The sequence below is a fragment of the Pipistrellus hanaki genome, assembly GCF_964339955.1.
Source record: "Pipistrellus hanaki genome assembly, chromosome: 2".
In the NCBI taxonomy this organism is placed as follows: domain Eukaryota; kingdom Metazoa; phylum Chordata; class Mammalia; order Chiroptera; family Vespertilionidae; genus Pipistrellus; species Pipistrellus hanaki.
Genome location: NC_140504.1, coordinates 184,139,045 through 184,157,471, shown reverse-complemented (window position 1 = coordinate 184,157,471; position 18,427 = coordinate 184,139,045). Strand labels below are relative to the sequence as shown.

At 59.7% G+C, this 18,427-nt stretch overlaps 1 protein-coding gene across 1 annotated transcript; it reads left to right on the top strand.

Annotated features, from left to right (window-relative positions):
- The first annotated feature begins 1,035 nt into the window (after positions 1–1,035).
- On the top strand, positions 1,036–18,240 carry THEMIS2 (thymocyte selection associated family member 2). The gene is made up of 6 exons (XM_084874948.1): positions 1,036–1,186; positions 5,814–5,954; positions 8,425–8,826; positions 11,169–12,247; positions 14,235–14,391; positions 14,875–18,240. Exons 1-6 carry the CDS (start codon positions 1,093–1,095, stop codon positions 14,937–14,939), a joined length of 1,938 nt encoding a protein of 645 aa, XP_084731074.1. The 5' UTR covers positions 1,036–1,092; the 3' UTR covers positions 14,940–18,240.
- Positions 18,241–18,427: the final 187 nt, after the last annotated feature.

The window sequence follows — 18,427 nt, the reverse complement described above, 5'->3', positions numbered from 1 at the left end:
CAGGAGGCACCAACCCATGTGTCTCTCTCACACGGATTTCCACCCCTCCTCTCTTTCTCCCTCCCTCTGCTCTCTCTCGAGCTCAATGGAAAAATATCGTTGGGTGAGGATTAACAACAATAACAAATCCTAGCCTCTCCATTTCTCACTGCACGATCTTAGACGAGTCCCTTCACTCTCCTGGCCTCGGTTTCCTCACCTGTAACGGGGAATGACAGTTTGTCTCGCCTGATTGTAGGGAGAATTAAGTGAGCAAATGGCTGTGCCTGGGAGCAGGTGCTCAGAGAATCACATCTGCTGATGTTTCTGGAAACATTTAGAAATGACCCCTGTCCCATCTGCTTAGCAGACCCTCCTCTTGGGCCCTGGCAGGCTCCTCTATTTTATCGTGTCCCCTGGAGGCTCGGTACCCTTTCAGCACCACGTAAATGTGCCCTTTGAGCCCTCGCTGGTGTGGCTCAGTGGACAGAGAGCCCAGGCCCAGGGACTGAAAGGTCCCGGGTTCAATCGTTCAATCCTAGTTAAGGGCACATACCTCGGTTGCAGGCTCATCCCCGGTGTCTCTCTCATTTCTCCCTCTTTCTCTCTCTCTCTCTCTCTCTCTCTCTCTCTCTCTCTCTCTCTCTCTCTCCCTCCGTCCCTCCTTTGCTTTCTCTCAACAACAATTTTTAAAAAATATACACGAGTCCACATTGGTATAAAATCTTTCTTACAAAGGAATTCCGGGTAACTTATTTGGATGCTCTTCCTCACGGCTTGGCTCCCCGATTACGGACTGCACTTAGTGACTTGTTTCCACACAACAGGGCATGGAGAGGGGAAATAGCAGCTTCACATGGAAAAACCTGGAAACTCCATCTTAAACCAGCCATCAAGGTTACTCTCCCAGAGAGAAGTCATGTGGGGGCGCGTCTCCTAGTTTAACCGAGTGGGAGGGGAGCGAGGGGGGGCGCGGCTCTGGGGCGGGGGGCGGGGCTGCGGGAGGAGGGCGGGGCTCCGGGGAAGGGGCGGGGCTCCGGGGAAGGGGCGGGGCTCCGGCCGGAGCGCGGCGCCGGCACTCACTCAGTCGGCGCCCGGCGAGCCTCGCGGACGATGGAGGCCGTGTCGCTGCAGGACTTCGCTCGCGCGCTGGACCCCGCCTCGCTGCCGCGGGTGCTGCGGGTCTGCTCGGGCGTCTACTTCCAGGGTGAGTGCGCCCCCGCCGGGGCCCTCCGGGCCAGGCTGTCCCCGCGGGGCAGGGGCCCGGGAAAGTGCGCGCAGCCCGAGCCCCGACGTGCCGCCCCGGCCGTGCGGTTCGCGCCGCGCTCCGCCGGGGCAGCTGAGACTTCCATCCCGGAGGGCGCCGAGCCCGGCCCGGGGCCCCGCCGCGGCGGGGAGGGGGCTGTCAGGGCCGGTGTGCGGCCGGGCAGGGGCTCCCGGCTTGATTCTTCTCCGGGCCGGTCCGCCCTCCGCTCCCAGCGGCCCCCCTCCCCGGCACCGCCTGCGCGCCCGCCGTCCCCCGTCCCCCGTCCCCGCCGGGCTCCGGAGCGGTGCGCGGCCTGAGCAGCTCGGAGCCCCCGCACACAGCACACAGCCCCCACCGACCCCCCGCACACAGCCCCCCCGACCCCCCGCACACAGCCCCCCCGACCCCCCGCACACAGCACCACCGACCCCCCGCACACAGCCCCCCCGACCCCCCGCACACAGCACCACCGACCCCCCGCACACAGCCCCCCCGACCCCCCGCACACAGCCCCACCGACCCCCCGCACACAGCCCCCCCGACTCCGCGCACACAGCCCCCCCACCCCCCGCACACAGCCCCCCGACCCCCGCACCCAGCCCCCACCGACCACCCGCACACAGCCCCCCGACCCCCGCACACAGCCCTCCCCCGACCCCCCGCACACAGCCCTCCCCCGACCCCCCGCACACAGCACCCTCGACCCCCCGCACACAGCCCCCCGACCCCCCGCACACAGCCCCCCCGACCCCCCGCACACAGCCCCCCGACCCCCCGCACACAGCCCTCCCCCGACCCCCCGCACACAGCACCCCCGACCCCCCGCACACAGCCCCACGACCCCCCGCACACAGCCCCCCCGACCCCCCGCACACAGCCCCCCCGACCCCCCGCACACAGCCCCCCGACCCCCCGCCCACAGCCCCCCGACCCCCCGCACACAGCCCCCCCGACCCCCCGCACACAGCCCCCACCGACCACCCGCACACAGCCCCCCCGACCCCCCGCACACAGCCCCCCGACCCCCGCACACAGCCCCCCCGACCCCCCGCACACAGCCCCCACCGACCCCCCGCACACAGCCCCCCCGACCCCCCGCACACAGCCCCCCCGACCCCCCGCACACAGCCCCCCCGACTCCGCGCACACAGCCCCCCCACCCCCCGCACACAGCCCCCCGACCCCCCGCACACAGCCCCCCCGACTCCGCGCACACAGCCCCCCCACCCCCCGCACACAGCCCCCCCACCCCCCGCACACAGCCCCCCGACCCCCGCACACAGCCCCCCCGACCCCCCGCACACAGCCCCCACCGACCCCCCGCACACAGCCCCCCCGACCCCCCGCACACAGCCCCCACCGACCCCCCGCACACAGCCCCCCGACCCCCGCACACAGCCCCCCGACCCCCCGCACACAGCCCCCCCGACCCCCCGCACCCAGCCCCCACCGACCACCCGCACACAGCCCCCCGACCCCCGCACACAGCCCTCCCCCGACCCCCCGCACACAGCACCCTCGACCCCCCGCACACAGCCCCACGACCCCCCGCACACAGCCCCCCGACCCCCCGCACACAGCCCCACGACCCCCCGCACACAGCCCCCCCGACCCCCCGCACACAGCCCCCCCGACCCCCCGCACACAGCCCCCCCCGACTCCGCGCACACAGCCCCCCCGACCCCCCGCACACAGCCCCCCCGACCCCCCGCACACAGCCCCCCGACCCCCCGCACACAGCCCTCCCCCGACCCCCCGCACACAGCCCCCCCGACTCCGCGCACACAGCCCCCCCGACCCCCCCGCACACAGCCCCCCCGACCCCCCCGCACACAGCCCCCCGACCCCCCGCACACAGCCCCCCCCGACCCCCCGCACACAGCCCTCCCCCGACCCCCCGCACACAGCCCCCCCGACCCCCCGCACACAGCCCCCCGACCCCCCGCACACAGCCCTCCCCCGACCCCCCGCACACAGCCCTCCCCCGACCCCCCCAACCCCCCGCACACAGCCCCCCGACCCCCCGCACACAGCCCCCCGACCCCCCGCACACAGCCCCCCCCCGACTCCCCGCACACAGCCCTCCCCCGACCCCCGCACACAGCCCTCCACCGACCCCCCGCACACAGCCCCCCCGACCCCCCGCACACAGCCCCCCCCCGACTCCCCGCACACAGCCCCCCCCGACCCCCCCGCACACAGCCCCCCCCGACTCCCCGCACACAGCCCTCCCCCGACCCCCGCACACAGCCCCCCGACCCCCCGCACACAGCCCCCCCCCGACTCCCCGCACACAGCCCTCCCCCGACCCCCCGCACACAGCCCCCCCGACTCCCCGCACACAGCCCCCCCGACCCCCCGCACACAGCCCCCCCCGACTCCCCGCACACAGCCCTCCCCCGACCCCCGCACACAGCCCCCCGACCCCCCGCACACAGCCCCCCCCACTCCCCGCACACAGCCCTCCCCCGACCCCCCGCACACAGCCCCCCCCGACTCCCCGCACACAGCCCTCCCCCGACCCCCGCACACAGCCCCCCGACCCCCCGCACACAGCCCCCCCGACCCCCCGCACACAGCCCTCCCCTGACTCCCCGCACTCAGCCCCCCCGACCCCCCCGCACACAGCCCCCCCGACCCCCGCACACAGCCCCCCCGACCCCCCGCACACAGCCCCCCCGACCCCCCGCACACAGCCCTCCCCCGACCCCCGCACACAGCCCCCCCGACCCCCCGCACACAGCCCCCCCGACCCCCCGCACACAGCCCTCCCCCGACCCCCGCACACAGCCCCCCCGACCCCCCCGCACACAGCCCTCCCCCGACCCCCGCACACAGCCCCCCCGACCCCCCGCACACAGCCCCCCCGACCCCCCGCACACAGCCCCCCCGAACCCCCGCACACAGCCCCCCCGAACCCCCGCACACAGCCCCCCGACCCCCCGCACACAGCCCCCCGACCCCCGCACACAGCCCCCCCGAACCCCCGCACACAGCCCTCCCCCGACCCCCCCTCACCAGACCTGAGCCAGAGGCCGGCTGGCGGCGGTGGAGGGGGGTAAGGGGGGCTGTGGCGGACGGACGGACGGACGGAAGGGGAAGGAGGACGCGGAGAGAGGGAACCAGGCGCTGGGTGGGGCAGGGCTCCTTCCTCGGAGCCAGTTAATTCCTGTGCCCTGGCCGCCTGGCCCTCTGTCCCCTCCAGCCTCCCGGACCGTCAGTGCTCGGAGGCCCCGGCCCTGGACCAGGGTGAGCCAGAGGCAGGGCCACCCTGGGGGCAGGTCTGGCCAGGTCCACGTGGGAACCTGACGGATCTGGGTTCAAATCCTGGCTCCACCTCTGGGGGCTGTTAGTTCTGCCCGGACACCCCGCTCTCCTGCTGTCCCAGCACCTGGGCCTCATCCTCCGCCGCGGCCCTGGGAGGGACCGGCGTTGCGGGGAGAAGCTGGTGGCGTGGAGGGCGGGAGGCGGAGGCGGTGCCGATGGGCCGGCGCGGGAAGGGGTTAGGAACTGCCGCTTTGGAGGCAAACACCCTGGACTCCAGTCCCAATGAGGCTCTTGTTACCTGTCACCTCGGGCCACACCTCGGGCCACCCTGCAGCCTCGCCGGCTCAGCGCCATGTTTGGGAAGGAAGCCCCGGTCCTCGGAGGCCGTCTGGGCTTACATGTAAGGACGCACACGCAGCGCTGTGCCCCCGCCCCGAACCGCCCCGAACCGCAGCGGGACTGTGTGCTTGAGCCGGTGTGCACTTCCTGGGGGACGGGGAGAGAGGTGTTTTTGTTTTTTTAATATATTTTATTGATTTTTTTTTTTTAAAGAGAGGAAGGGAGGAGGATAGAGAGCTAGAAATATTCATGAGAGAGAAACATCAACCAGCTGCCTCCTGCACACCCCCCACCGGGGATGTGCCCGCAACCAAGGTACATGCCCCTGACCGGAATCAAACCTGGGACCCTGCAGTCCACAGACCCACGCTCTATCCACTGAGCCAAACCGGTTTTGGCAAGGGAGAGAGGTTTTGACAGCTTCTCCGGGCTGGTGTCAGGCCCGGGGCTGCAGTGGGTGGGGTGGGTGGGACGGTCTGATGGCCTCAGGGCTGGCCCCACTGTGCTTTGCTGGCCCAGAGGCTGGGCCCTCCGTGTGAGAGAGACCTTCCCTGTTCCACACGCTGCTTAATTTAGCCCAGGACCCTGCCCCGGGACCACCCTGCGGCCGCCCTCCATCTCCTCCCGTACTTCCTCGAAAAACAATTCATCCGAAGGCGGCACCCGGTGGGTGCTCGGCTCTGTGTGACCCTGACCGTGAGAACCACCACCTCGGCACCGGTTTTCACCCACGTGACTTAGCACGGAGGAGAGGCCAGGCCAAGCCGGTCCAGGGGCTCCGGGCGAGCAGAGCCGGAGGACGTGCCACAGGAGGTGCCCCCGGCGAAGGGAGAGGCGGCTCTGTGCCGCCCGGGGCAGGGGGAGACCGGGAAGGGCGTTCCAGGCAGCAGGAGTGAGGGGCAGGGCTGATGGGAGCGCAGGGCAGCGGCCGCCCAGCGCGGGGCCCCTGCCGAGCGGGGAAACTGAGGCTCTGCCTCCGCAGGTTCCGTCTACGAGATCTGCGGGAACGAGTGCTGCCTCTCCACGGGGGACCTCATCAAGGTCACCCAGGTCCGCCTCCAGAAGGTCGTCTGCGAGAACCCGAGCACCGGCCAGACCAGAGAGCTGGACCCCAGCTTCAAGGGTACGTGGCACCTGTCTCCCGGTGTCCTGGCCTCGGGGCGCCCCTGCAGCACACATCCCCGCTCCTCCGCTCCTCCGGGCGCGCCTGCAGCACGCACTCCCGCTCCTCCGCTCCTCCGCTCCTCCGGGCGCGCAGGCACTCCGCTCCTCCGCTCCTCCGCTCCTCCGCTCCTCCGGGCGCGCCTGCGGCACGCACTCCCGCTCCTCCTCCTCCTCCTCCTCCTCCTCCTCCTCCTCCTCCTCCTCCGCCGCCGCCGCCGCCGCCGCCGCCGCCGCCGCCGGGCGCCCCTGCAGCACGCATCCCCGCTCCTCCGCTCCTCCGGGCGCGCCTGCAGCATGCACTCCCGCCGCGCACGCCACCCGCCTTCAGGCTCAGGGTGTCCTGGGGTCGGAGCCTGAGCGGGCCTCTCCCTGCCCGTCTCCCGGTCCCGTCTCGTCTCGGCAGGGATTCTTCTGCTCCGGGTCTGTGTCCGCTCCTACATTCACTTCCTCTTAGTGACCCTCCGTGTGGCCGGCTCTGTGCCGGGGGCGGGGGTTCAGGATGAACCAGGGGCGCCCTCGGGGGCAGGGGGAGCTACCAGGATGGCAGTGAGAGGAAGAGCAGCAGAAACAGGCAGTGTGGAGGGGGCTCTGCCTCAGGGTCCCGGCAGGCTTCCCGGAGGCGGCGGCCCCGGCTGGAGGGAGGATTCCCTAGAAGCAGCAGCCGGAGGAGCCCCGTGTGCACACTTGGGGCTCCAGAAACCCCATGTGGCTCAGTTTCGGAAAGTGTGTGGTGTGGTGGACGGTGGGCAGCCTGGCCGGAACCCGCTCTGCAGCCACCAGCCGTGTTGGTCAGCTCCCTGACCTCTGGGCCCCGGCTTCCTCCTGGGTGCGGGGCGCTCAGGCGCGGGCTGAGGGCGCCATGAGCTGCTTGCATGGGCTGCCGGGCGTGAGGCCTGGCCCGGAGGAGCCGCTTCTCAGTCTGAGTCACTGCGATCGCCTAACGGGACAGGGAGGGTGTGTGTGCTCCAGGTGGGAGGGAGGTGGCGGGAGTCAGACCGAGGGGGATGGTGAAGACACTGAGGAGCCAGTGAGGGTTTAAAATGAAAGTTGTATTTGAGGATTCCGCTTTTATTTGGAAATAATTTCAGATTTACACAAGACTTGCTAGTCTACTGTACACCTTATCCAGATTCACTCATTGCTAAACATTTTGTTACATCTGCTTTCTCTCTCTTTTCACACACACACACACGAACATGTCAGTATATATGTATGTTTCTGTATATATTTTCCTTGAACCATTTGAGAGTAAATGGCAGAAATGATGCCACTTACATCTAAATATTACCCCCAATATTTAGTGTGTCCCCTAAAAGGACATAGGCCCACTAAACTAGTTTAATGATCAAATCTAGGAAATCTAATATTGATACAACACTAGTGCCTAACCCAGCACTGTATTCCATTCCCCAGCTGCCCTAATAAAGCCCTCGGTAGCGGTTTTCCCCTTGGTCCCGAAGCCAGGCCCACCTCGCACAGCGCAGGCAGCCGCCCTGTTTCTTAGTCTCCTTCGGGCTGGGCGCGCCCCGCAGCCCTTCCTTGTCCTGACATCCACGTTTGAAGAGCCCAGACCAGTGCCTTTGCAGAAGGGCCCTCCAGCTGGGTCTGTGCGATGTTCCCTGGCTTGGGTGCTTGCTGAGGGTTTGGGCAGGAAAGTCTCAGGACTCATGTCCGGATGAGGGCTTAGTGTAGACCAGTGTTTCCCAAACTTTTGACATACGTGTACCCCTTCTATAATTTTCGTAACGCTGAGTACGCCTCGTGCTCATGAGAACGTGGAATTAGGCGCAGCTAAGCAGCGTGCAGTGCATATCCCCACCCAACTCCGGTGCAACGCGTACCCCCACCAAACTCTTCCCGTACCCCTGGGGGTGCGCGTACCACACTCTGGGAAACACTGGTTTAGGGCAATCAGGTGACAAGATTGGATGGGGTGGGGAGGGTCAGGGAGGTGAGAGCAGCCAGAACTGGCGGACACTTAAGTGGGGGGAGGGGGGTGTCAGAGCTCCTTTGGCCAGTGGCTCCTGGGTCTCCAGTGTGGGAGAGAGGGACATGGTGCTGCCCCAGGATGGGTGGCAGGTGCTGGAAGTGTGGCATTGGAGCAGTGGTGAGGTTTCTGGAGGCAAAGCTGGCAAACTGAGAGGCAGGTGGGGTCGGGAGGTAGGACAATGTGGCAGTTGTCAGTGTGTCTATGGGGAACTGTTCTCTGTCTCTGTCCCCTGTGTGCCTGTGTGTCAGAGGGACTATCTTCATTCGGCCCCTCGCTGCCTCCCCTTTCTCAACCCTACGGCCCGGGTACCCAGATGCCGGCCTGGCCTTGGCACCTGTCCTCGGGGAATCTGGGTTCTCTCTGGCCAGACTGGGACCTGGTGCATAGAGCCCGGGACCCAGCCCAGGCCTGCCCCTGACACCTCTGCTGTGCCCCCCAGGCCTCTTCAGCCCCCTCACCGGGCCCCAGAGCTATGGGACCCTGGAGGAGCTGTACGCTGCCGTCACCCAGCGCTCCAAGCAGCTGCCCATCTGGTTCATGGCGACGCGCAGGATGCACACGGAGGCCCTGGCGGTGCCCGAGGAGCAGCCCCTCATGCTGGAGTCTGTGGAGGCGTACCTCGGGACCTGCTCCGCCCGCTGCGTGCTGGGCACGGACACCCAGGTGGCGGTGCTGCGCCTGCCCCTGTCCACGAAGGGGCCCTTCTGGGAACTGGAGACGGGGGCCCCTCGGACCCTGCTGCAGGCCCTGGCCCTGAGGGACCTCCTGCTCACCTGCCCCGCCCTCCCCTGGCGCTCCTTGGTCCTGAGGCCCCAGTACGAGCTCCTGGCCATCATGCACAGTGAGTGGTGGGACAGGTGTGTGTGTGTGGGGGGCATGTGGAGGAGGGAAAGGGCCCTGGGAGCAGCTCTGGTGGAGGACCCCGGCCCATAGTCTAGGCCAGTGGCCGGCAAACTCATTTGTCCACAGAGCCAAACATCAGTGATACGACGATTGACATTTCTTTTGAGAGCCACGTTTTTAAAACTTAAGCTTCTTCTAACGCCACTTCTTCAAAATAGACTCGCCCAGGCAGTTTGTCTCGGTTGCAAGGTGGGGGGCAGGAGTCCACGCGTGGCTGTGTCTGCCACCATCTGACTCGCTTGAGCGCTGGCCTTGCCATGAGGCGGAGCTCACATAACACAGTGGATGGGCCAGTGTGAAGTGAGTAGCTGTGGACCACTGCCTAGACCCAGGATTTCATTAGAAACTGCAATGGTGATACTTTCCCCCATCATTCCTTCTTCATGGGAAACTGCAGAGAAAAAACCCCCCCATCTACTCTGGTTCCGTGTGCGGGAACTACAGGACACTGTTTGTGTACGCAGAGTCCCGGGACCACTCACCTCCACACAGGCTCAGCCTCCAAATGGCCAGGTTCCACCTTCATCTCACCAACCTGCCACCAGCCTACACTGAGACTAACAATTCCTTTTTTTTTTTTTTTTTTTACTAGTTTTTAAAAGAATGAGTTGGCTCCTCAACATCCTTCAATGGGTGATTCAGTTTTATCTTTTTTATCGCTATGAACTCAGGGACGAAATGTTTTCAGTGTTTCAATCCACTGAAACTGTTAATCTTATGGGACGTTCAGGTTAGCTCAGCTTGGCCAGGGGGAGCCATGGAAGCTGTTTCACACTGGCCCCTAAATCCCTTTGAGAAGCCTTAGTGGTGTTGAGTAGATTTTCTTGCTTCCCGTAAAAGGTATTTCAGGCTTATCTTGAGCGTTTCCTCCTCAGGAACTGAAGTTAGCTCTTTCCCACGGAACCCTGGGCAGTAAGAGACCACATCTGGGGGGCAGGGATTTTAATGGTGGGGTGGGAGGGCTTGGCAGCTCCTGCTGGATAATGAGGCAGCTCAGGTAACCCAGAAAATATTTTGAAGAAAAACCAAGTGTAATGAATCCTCACGGGCCCATCTTCTAGCTTCAGCCCATTATCAGCTCATCTAGCACAAAGCAAAAGTCCCAAAAATGTGAAGGAAGCCATCACCACCCCCTCTGAGCCTCAGTGTTCTCATCTGCAAAATGGGCGGCCTTGCCTGCTCCATCTTCTATGTCACATGTGTCAAACACAAGGCCCGCAGGCCAAATCCAGCCCGCCAGGCCTTGCAATGTGGCCCGCACCGCGCTGTCATCACTGCACTCTGCTGTCAGTTTATGACATTGTCAGTTTATGACTGTTCAGTAAACCATTCGGCCCGCAATTTAGGCTGGATTTTAGATTTTGGCCCCTTCTCTGATTGAGTTCGACACCCCTATTCTATGTGGATAGATCAGACAGCACAGCGGTGGGCCAGTTTGCCTCACAATCACAGTCATTATGAGTTTATGTGCCAGGTACTAATCTAGAGAGGTTATTTAGTCAGTGTTTTTTATTTGGTTTTATCTCTTTATTTAAATCCAGAAAGGACTTGGAAAGGCAGCTTATAAAATTACATTAAAAATTCAATTAAAATTTAAAAAGTGGTTGAACTGATTGGATATTTGGTATTAAGGAATTATCAAAAAATCATTATTTCAATGTGGTAATGGCATTGTGGTTATGCTTTAAAATTTTAAAAATATATTTTGATTTTTAACAAAGAGAAAGGGAGAGAGATAGAGCTAGAAACGTCCATGAGAGAGAAACATCGACCAGCTGCCTCTTGCACACCCCCTACCGGGAGATGTGCCCGCAACCAAGGTACATGCCCCTGACCGGAATCGAACCCGGGACCCTTCAGTCCGCAGACCGACGCTCTACCACTGAGCTAAACCGGCTTCGGCAAGGTTATGCTTTAAAATTTTAAACCATCCCTTCTCTTAGGGGCTGAATCAAGATTGTTCTGATTCAGAAGAACTCAGTGAATAGATAGATGGGAGCAGAAATTAAAGATGAGTTTTGAGCTCAGTGTGGAAGCTGGGTACGTGAGGGGGTCACTATACTAGTCTCCCTTCTTTCACAAATGTTTAATAATTTCTAAAATAACTAAAAAAAAAAAAAAAAAAGAGGTTGGAGACAAGAGTGGCCAAGGAGTCTGGTGCAGCAGCAGAAAGCTGGCTGGAGAGAGAACAGGGAAGAGGTCAGCGGCCCAGACCTCTCTGCGGGGTGAGGGTGCCCCGAGGCGGGCGTGGCCCTCCCTGAGCCGCCTCCCCCCGCCCAGTGCGCAGGACCGCCGTCAGCATCCCTTCCACCCTGGAGGTGGACGTGGAGGACATCACCGCCTCCTCCGGACACATCCACTTCGTCCAGCCGCTGCTGCTGAGCGAGGTCCTGGCCCGCGGCGGCCCCTTCCCCCTGGCCACCGAGGTCCTGGAAGTCCCGGACGGGCCCCCCATCTTCCTCAGCCCGTGGGCGAGCTCCGTGCGGAAAGGCCAGAGGCTCTGCATCCACGGCCTGGCTTCGCCGCCCTGGCGGGTGCTGGCCTCATCCAAGGGCCGAAAGGTGCCCAGATACTTCCTGATCTCGGGGGCCTACAGGGGGAAGCTGCGGCGGCGGCCGAGAGAGTTCTCCACGGCCTACGACATCCTGAGCGCGCTGCAGCCCGGCCGGCCGCTGCGGGTGGTGGCCATGCAGGACTGTGAGGGGGATGAGGCGGAGATCCCCGGCTTCACCTCCCTGGCTATGGGAGACAGGCTGGAGGTGGTGGGGTCCGGTCAGGCCCACGAGGCTCAGGGCAGGGGCATAGACATCTTGGTGTGCCGTCGGCTCAGTGAGCAGGATGAGGAGGAAGAGAGTGAAGAGGAGGCAGAGGACCAAGAACAGATTGTGCTGCCCCTGTACTTCTCGGGCGGCTTCGTGGAGGAGATGAGTGACAGCCGGCGATACAGCCTGGCAGATCTGACCGCCCAGTTCCCACTGCCCTGCGAGGTCAAGGTGGTGGCCAAGGACGCCAGCCACCCTGCTGACCCTCTGACCCCCTTCCCGGGCCTGCGGCTGGAGGAGAAGATCACGGAGCCCTTCTTGGTGGTCAGCCTGGACTCGGAGCCTGGAATGTCCTTTGAGATTCCTCCCCGGTGGCTGGACCTGACTGTTGTGGAGGCCGAGGAGCAGCCAAGCCGGCCAGCTGGGTCTCCCCCCACGGCCACCGTGGAGGAGCTGACAGACGCCTTCTATTATCACCTGCGGAAGTCACCTGCCTTCGAGAGCCAGCCCCCCCCACCCCGGCCCCCCAAGCGCCAGGACCTCAGCGGGCAGAAGAAACAGAGCAGCCAGGAGAGAAGCATCAGTACAGTGCAGAAGGTACCGTACAACCAGCGTGGGCGGGGGTGGGCTCACCTGCCAGGATCACTGCAAGTCCAGCCTTTCTCCTCTGTCTAGCACCACATTTCTCTTACAACTGCATAGAACTTGCAGTTTACAAACTTGCACACTTGGCACGTTACTCTTACTCCATCCTCACAATCCTGACGTTGGTGTGATTACCTTGTTTTATGGTTGAGAAAGTGACTCACAGACTCCGAGATTCATCCCAAGTCAGTTAACAAACAGGAGGCCTGAACCGGAGCATAAGCACACTGACTCCAAGGTCAGTGTGCTTTGCCTCTTCGCTACCCTTGATGTCACTCTAGTTCAAGCTTCGTTTTTCACTTAAACTGTTTCAGCAGCCTCTTCAACCCTTCCCGTTGCTGTCAGGATTGCCTTCCAACTCCTTCCCTGGCCACCAGTGGGTTTTGGCCTTATCACCTGAAACCTCCAGTGGCTCCCCATGGCCAGGGGGCAACACAGGCCCCGTAACATAGCACCAGGGTCCCTTCTAAGCTGGCCTCAGCCTCACTTTCCCAGGCCCACCTTCCCCCACCCATTCCGAAGCCCACACTCCACCAGAGGCTCCTGATGCTGCCTCACTATGCCAGGACCCCGGCCTCAGCATCTTCTTTCTTCAGGCTCATGGGCAAGGCTCAGCTCAGATTTCCTCCTGGGCACTGAGTCCTCCCTCTTGTGTATTCACCCTGCATGTTGGATGTAGCTTGGGAGTCGGGGGGTAGGGAGGGGAGGACAAGACACACACACACACACACAGTTTTGAATTAGATATACCCGAGTCTCTCTATTGAGTTCTGTGGGTGCAGGGACCTCACCCACTCCAAAGTGGGCAGAGAAACGCCAGGGAGTGCTGAACCGAATGAAACGGAATCTCAGTAAGGGGACAGAACCAGTCACTGAGAGACTGTTGTAGTCCCAGTTTACTCACTTTGTGGCCTGGATCCGAGCATCCGTTTCCTCATCGTTGAGCCTGAGATAACATCCCTCACTGTGTTAATTCTACCTGCAGGGTGCTTGCTCTGTGGCAGGCCCTGTGCATTGCTCCACCTGCTCTCATGTTGTACCTCTGAGGTGGCCACTGATACCCTCTGTACTGAGGAGAAAGTAAGGTGCTGGGGGGTAATTAGCCTGAGGTCACCGGCTACTAGCAAGTGGTGAGGGGGGTTTAAAGGGGCCTGACCACCGGGCTTGAACAGCCAACTACCATGCTCTGCTTGTAGTTGCTCTGTGTGGGTAGAAAGTTCAAAAAATGGATGCGGGTCTCAGCCCAGAAAGCGGTCATATCAAGAGGGCCGTTGTTGACCTGTCGCAGCCTTGGTTCCCGATGAAGTGACGCTGGGCCCGGTTCCTGCTTGTGGTCCTTGTCCAGCAGCTTTTCCTCTCAGGGTCTCGGTTTGCTTTTTGCTGGTCAGGGAGCTGGACATGCTCTCCAAGGCACCGTGTGGTGGAAGGAGCACCAGCTTTAGGAGAGACGTGCTCTGGGCCCGAGTGGTGGTCCAGCTATGGTCCCCGTGTGAGGTCTGACATGGCGTGCTCTCCCTCAGCCCATTTCCTCGTGTGTAAATTGGGGACTGAACCAACTACTCAGAGGGTCAGCGGAGGGTTAAATGAACATATAGTATCAGGCACAAGGGGGTTCAATGAAAATCCTCTGGGGCTCCTCAGCCCTGGCACTCCAGTCTGCGGCTTTGTGACTCTCCCCCTTCAGCAATAGGGGACCAGCCTCCTGTGTGGATTCTGTCTCTGGCCTCTAGCGGTATCCTCTCTCTCCCTGGCCCCTTCCCCTCCTGCCCAAGAACATTTCATGTGTTTATAGCAAAGTCCCCGGTCCTGAGAAGCCCTGCCCTGAAAGGCGGTAGAGAAGGGACCAGAGGAAGTGCTGTTTGGAGGAAATTACATTTCATGGATTCTGCTGCTCTGTTTCCTGGGACCCTGCTGACTTCTGCTTTTTTCTCCCACTTAGTCTTCTCCTCAAGCCCCAGCAGAGCAGCGGCCCGCCCTGCAGCCCAAACTCAGGTCGAAAACCCTGCCAGCAGTCACAGAGGGCAGGTCAGATACCTACAGCAAGATTTCTGCCAAGGAGGGCCGGAAGCCCGCTAAGTCCAGCCCTCTGGATCCATGTAAGCCCAGTCAGCCCCTATCACCCTCATCCTTTCTTCTACCTTTCCTACTGGTCCTCTGAGCTGCTGGCCAAACATTCAGCAAGGCCCTGCCAACAGGCAGACCCTGCTGTGGTCCCAGCTGGATGGTCAGTTCTATATGTATGGGGGAGGGGGGCCGCGGGTGGCTGAGGGTCCCCACTGTCCCTCTCCCAGCTAGGTTCCCCAGGGCAGTGACTTTGGGCCCAGTTCCTGCTTGTTGTCTGCACAGAGCCCTGGCAAGGAAAATGAGTTCCTCTCTCAGCACACCCCCTTCACCCCAAGGCACAGAGGGGGAATGTCTGCCGCGTTCAGTCAGAAGAATTTAGTTTCCAGGCTGGCAAGAACCTTGGAGCACTCAGACCCGCCCTGCCCTGCCCGGGAGGGGAAGTGTGCCTCAGAGTGGTAGAGTGGGGGAAGGAACCTGCTCAGGGACAGATCCTCACTGACCCGACTCCTTTGCAGATGATGACGATGATGACGAACACGATTACGAAGAGGTAGTTGAGCACTTTCGGAAAACCCTCTAGAAGCCAGAGAAACCATGCTTCCTGACCGCTGCTTCAGGGAATCCAGCGCCCCAGCCATGCTACAAGCCGTTAGAAGACCTTGGACAGCCTCACAGAAGCCAAACCACGGCCAGGGAGTGGCTTTGCGGGACTGATCGGGAACGGGATGGACAGTCCCAGCGCCCCTCGGATCCAGGTCTCTGCCACTGCGGGCTGGCTGGTTTGGCCTGGCCCCTACACCTCATGTCCTGACTCAGTGCTGGTGTCCAGAGGAGCCAGCTCGTTTCTACTCCATCCTGTGTCCCCTACACCCGTGGTCGGCAAACTGCGGCTCGCGAGCCACATGCGGCTCTTTGGCCCCTTGAGTGTGACTCTTACACAAAATACCATGACCTGGGCGAGTCTATTTTGAAGAACTGGTGCTAGAAGTTTAAAAAATTTGGCTCTCAAAAGAAATTTCAATCGTTGTACTGTTGATATTTGGCTCTGTTGACTAATGAGTTTGCCGACCACTGCCCTACACCAGCCATCTCACTGGTCGGTAAAAAAGGAACCAAAACTACCAACTTCAGCGATGGCAGCACTGTGACTCCTGCCTCTTGGTAAAGGGGGACTCAATCCTGATCACACTGAACAGAGAGCCCTTTATGTCTGCCACCCCCTCAGCTCCCTTCCTGCCCCCCTCTTCCTCCCTCTCCTGCCAAGGCTCTAAGCTCCTGGGATGCCAGGAGTGTCTTCCTCCTCTGCAGCTCCTAGCACCTGACAGCTGTAGGCAATGACCCAAGATTATTTCACTCACGAACCATAAAATAAAAAGGACACCCGAGCTCCTGGGAAAATGACAAGCCATCACTTATTCTGTGTGCCAGATCCTTTACAACCCTATTTAAACCCTCCAGTTTCTGAGGCAGGCAATAGCCTGATTTTCAAGATCAGGAAACAAGCTTGAGTGGTCAGGTGTTTGAGGAGGCAGATTGGTCACGAACCTGGGTTAGGATGCCAGCTCATCTCCTATCAATTATGACTATGAGCAAGTTATTTTAACCTGAGATTTACATTCTTGACATGTTAAATAAAACTAAGTTACCTACCTCACAGGACTGTTTTAAGAATCAAATCAGCCGAAACCGGTTTGGCTCAGTAGCTAGAGTATCGGCCTGCAGACTGAGGGGTCCCAGGTTCGATTCCGGTCAAGGGCATGTACCTTGGTTGCGGATACATCCCCAGTGGGAGGTGTGCAGGAGGCAGCTGATGGATGTTTGTCTCATTGATGTTTCTAACTATCCCTCTCCCTTCCTCTCTGTAAACAATCAGTAAAATATATTTTTTTAAAAACACAAAAAACAAATCAGATAACTTTTGTAAAGCACGGTGCTTGAGACATAATAAACACTTGATAAATATGTTATCATTATTACTGACCAATATCAAAATATTCTTTCCACACGTCCACCCTATCTCCTAGCCACGGAACCCTCTGTTTAACTCACTTCCAAGGTCACTGTACGCCTGTTCATGGGGAAGACCAGAGGCCTCACTTCCTGAAGTGGTGGACTTTGGTTTCCTGGAACCTACCCCCATGGTCAGCAGAGGACAGGAGGCAGACGAGGTGATCTTAGTCTCCAGTTGAGGTAAAGGCCAAATTTCTAACTCCTGCCATTGAGTTTGTCATCCTTGTGCTTGCCGTCATCCCTCTGGGCTGTCTGGACCACTGCACTTCCCAGGCCCTCTGGACTTCCCGCTACTGCGTGGATTTTTCCAGGTGAAGTATCTAACACCTCATCCTCATCTCCCCCACCGGTTCTCATGCCCTCCTCCAGAAAGATAGTCTAAACTGCAGAGGAGGACCCTGAGGAAGAGTATAGGGACAAACAATAAGCAACAAAGTGAGAAAAGTTCCTCCCTGGCACAGAGCCCCTAGGAGCCAAGCCCACATGCAAAACACCAACAGTTTTCACTTCGCATTTAAGCTTGGCAACAGATTGAGCGCGATCACAAAAACAGGAGTGAGCGGGGGTGGGAAGGGGGGAGAATGGGGATGGACAGAGAAGTGGGCTACCAGTTCCTACAAAAGGGGATTTCTGAGTGGCCAAATGAGAAATGAAAAAATTTCACAACGGGGAAAGCTAGGCTTAAGAGGAAAACGTTTGAAAATCACAACCGTCCATGTCTGATCAGAGCAATGAAGGTCAGCAGAGAATGGACCAAAGACAGACACCACCCTCAGGGTGCTTTTGGCTTCTTTACCTCTGGAATAAGCCACTGGGCAGTGGGGAGGGCGTACTAATGGGGACAGGAATTCCCTCTGAGCAGTGGTCTCCAAAGTGAGCACCCATGCCCCGAGTACACAAGATGATACACTGGGATACCTAAGTTATTAGTACACCTTCATATTTTTAATGTCCTTTTTAATTTACATTTGTGAATGTTTAGTAACATACAACTACTAATATAGTAGCAGATGTAAATAATTGCTAAATAAATGGATGTAAACTGGGGATATATGCTTACAAATATTTATCAATGTATTCTGAATTTCAGCTGTATTTTAAAAAACCGTATCAGACACTAATTCTTATTAGCATTTCTTTTACTTTTTTTTTTAATAATCATCGAGGATATTTTTTCCATTGATTTCTAGAGAGTGGAGAGAGGGAAGAGGGGGAAGGGAGAGAGAAAGAGAAACATGGACATGAGACACATCAATTGGTTGCCTCCCGCAAGCACCTCTACCAGGGTAGGGGAACCTGCAACCACTCACGCCCCTGACTGGAAATCAAAACCAAGATCCTTCGGTCTGCAGGCTGATGCTCTAATTACTGAGCAAATTGGATAGGTCCTATTGCCCTTTTAGTTAAACCCAGTAAAATACTATTTCTCAAGGGAGCTAATTTCCTACCTGTACACCTAGAGACTCTATGGAGAGCAAGCTAGACTCATTACTTGGCCATGACTCTGGTGATTGCTAAGAACCTGGTTCATACTGTCTCATCATGTTCTAGCAGAACACTACGCACTTCCCAGGTGTCCTCATACACCTGAAGTGCAAATGCCTCCTGCTGAAGCAGCAGCTTTACGAAGGCTGGGGTTTCATTCTGCTAAGGAATGGGCTGCCTGTGGTGAGCCCCACAGGCCTCCGTAGTGCTCAGAAACCAAACAACTCCTGTGAGGCCGTATAAATCCAAAGATGGTAGAGTTCACTGCCATTCAGCAGCTACTCTGTGCTACTGGGAATGCTGAACCAGCAAGTCCTGTGAAGCCAATCTCCTTATTTTGCTTTGAATTCCTAGTGCCTGATCAATAAACACTTGCTGAACTAAAGAGTAAGTAGTGCGTGTGTGTGTATGTGTGTTTTAATTTTTTAAAATTGATTTCAGAGGGGGAAAAAAAGAGGGAGAGAGAGACAGACATCAACTGGCTGCCTCCTGCACAGCCCCTACTGGGGATCGAGCCTAAAATCTGGGCATGTACCCCCCCCTTTTTTTTTAAATTGGCATGTATTTTTATTC

Coding starts and splice junctions, on each gene's coding strand:
- THEMIS2 (XM_084874948.1), top strand. CDS start 1,093: ATGGAGGCCGTGTCGCTGCAGGACTTCGCTCGCGCGCTGGACCCCGCC. Junction 5,955..8,424: donor GCTGGACCCCAGCTTCAAGG/GTACGTGGCACC, acceptor TGTGCCCCCCAG/GCCTCTTCAGCCCCCTCACC. Junction 8,827..11,168: donor GCTCCTGGCCATCATGCACA/GTGAGTGGTGGG, acceptor CCCCCCGCCCAG/TGCGCAGGACCGCCGTCAGC.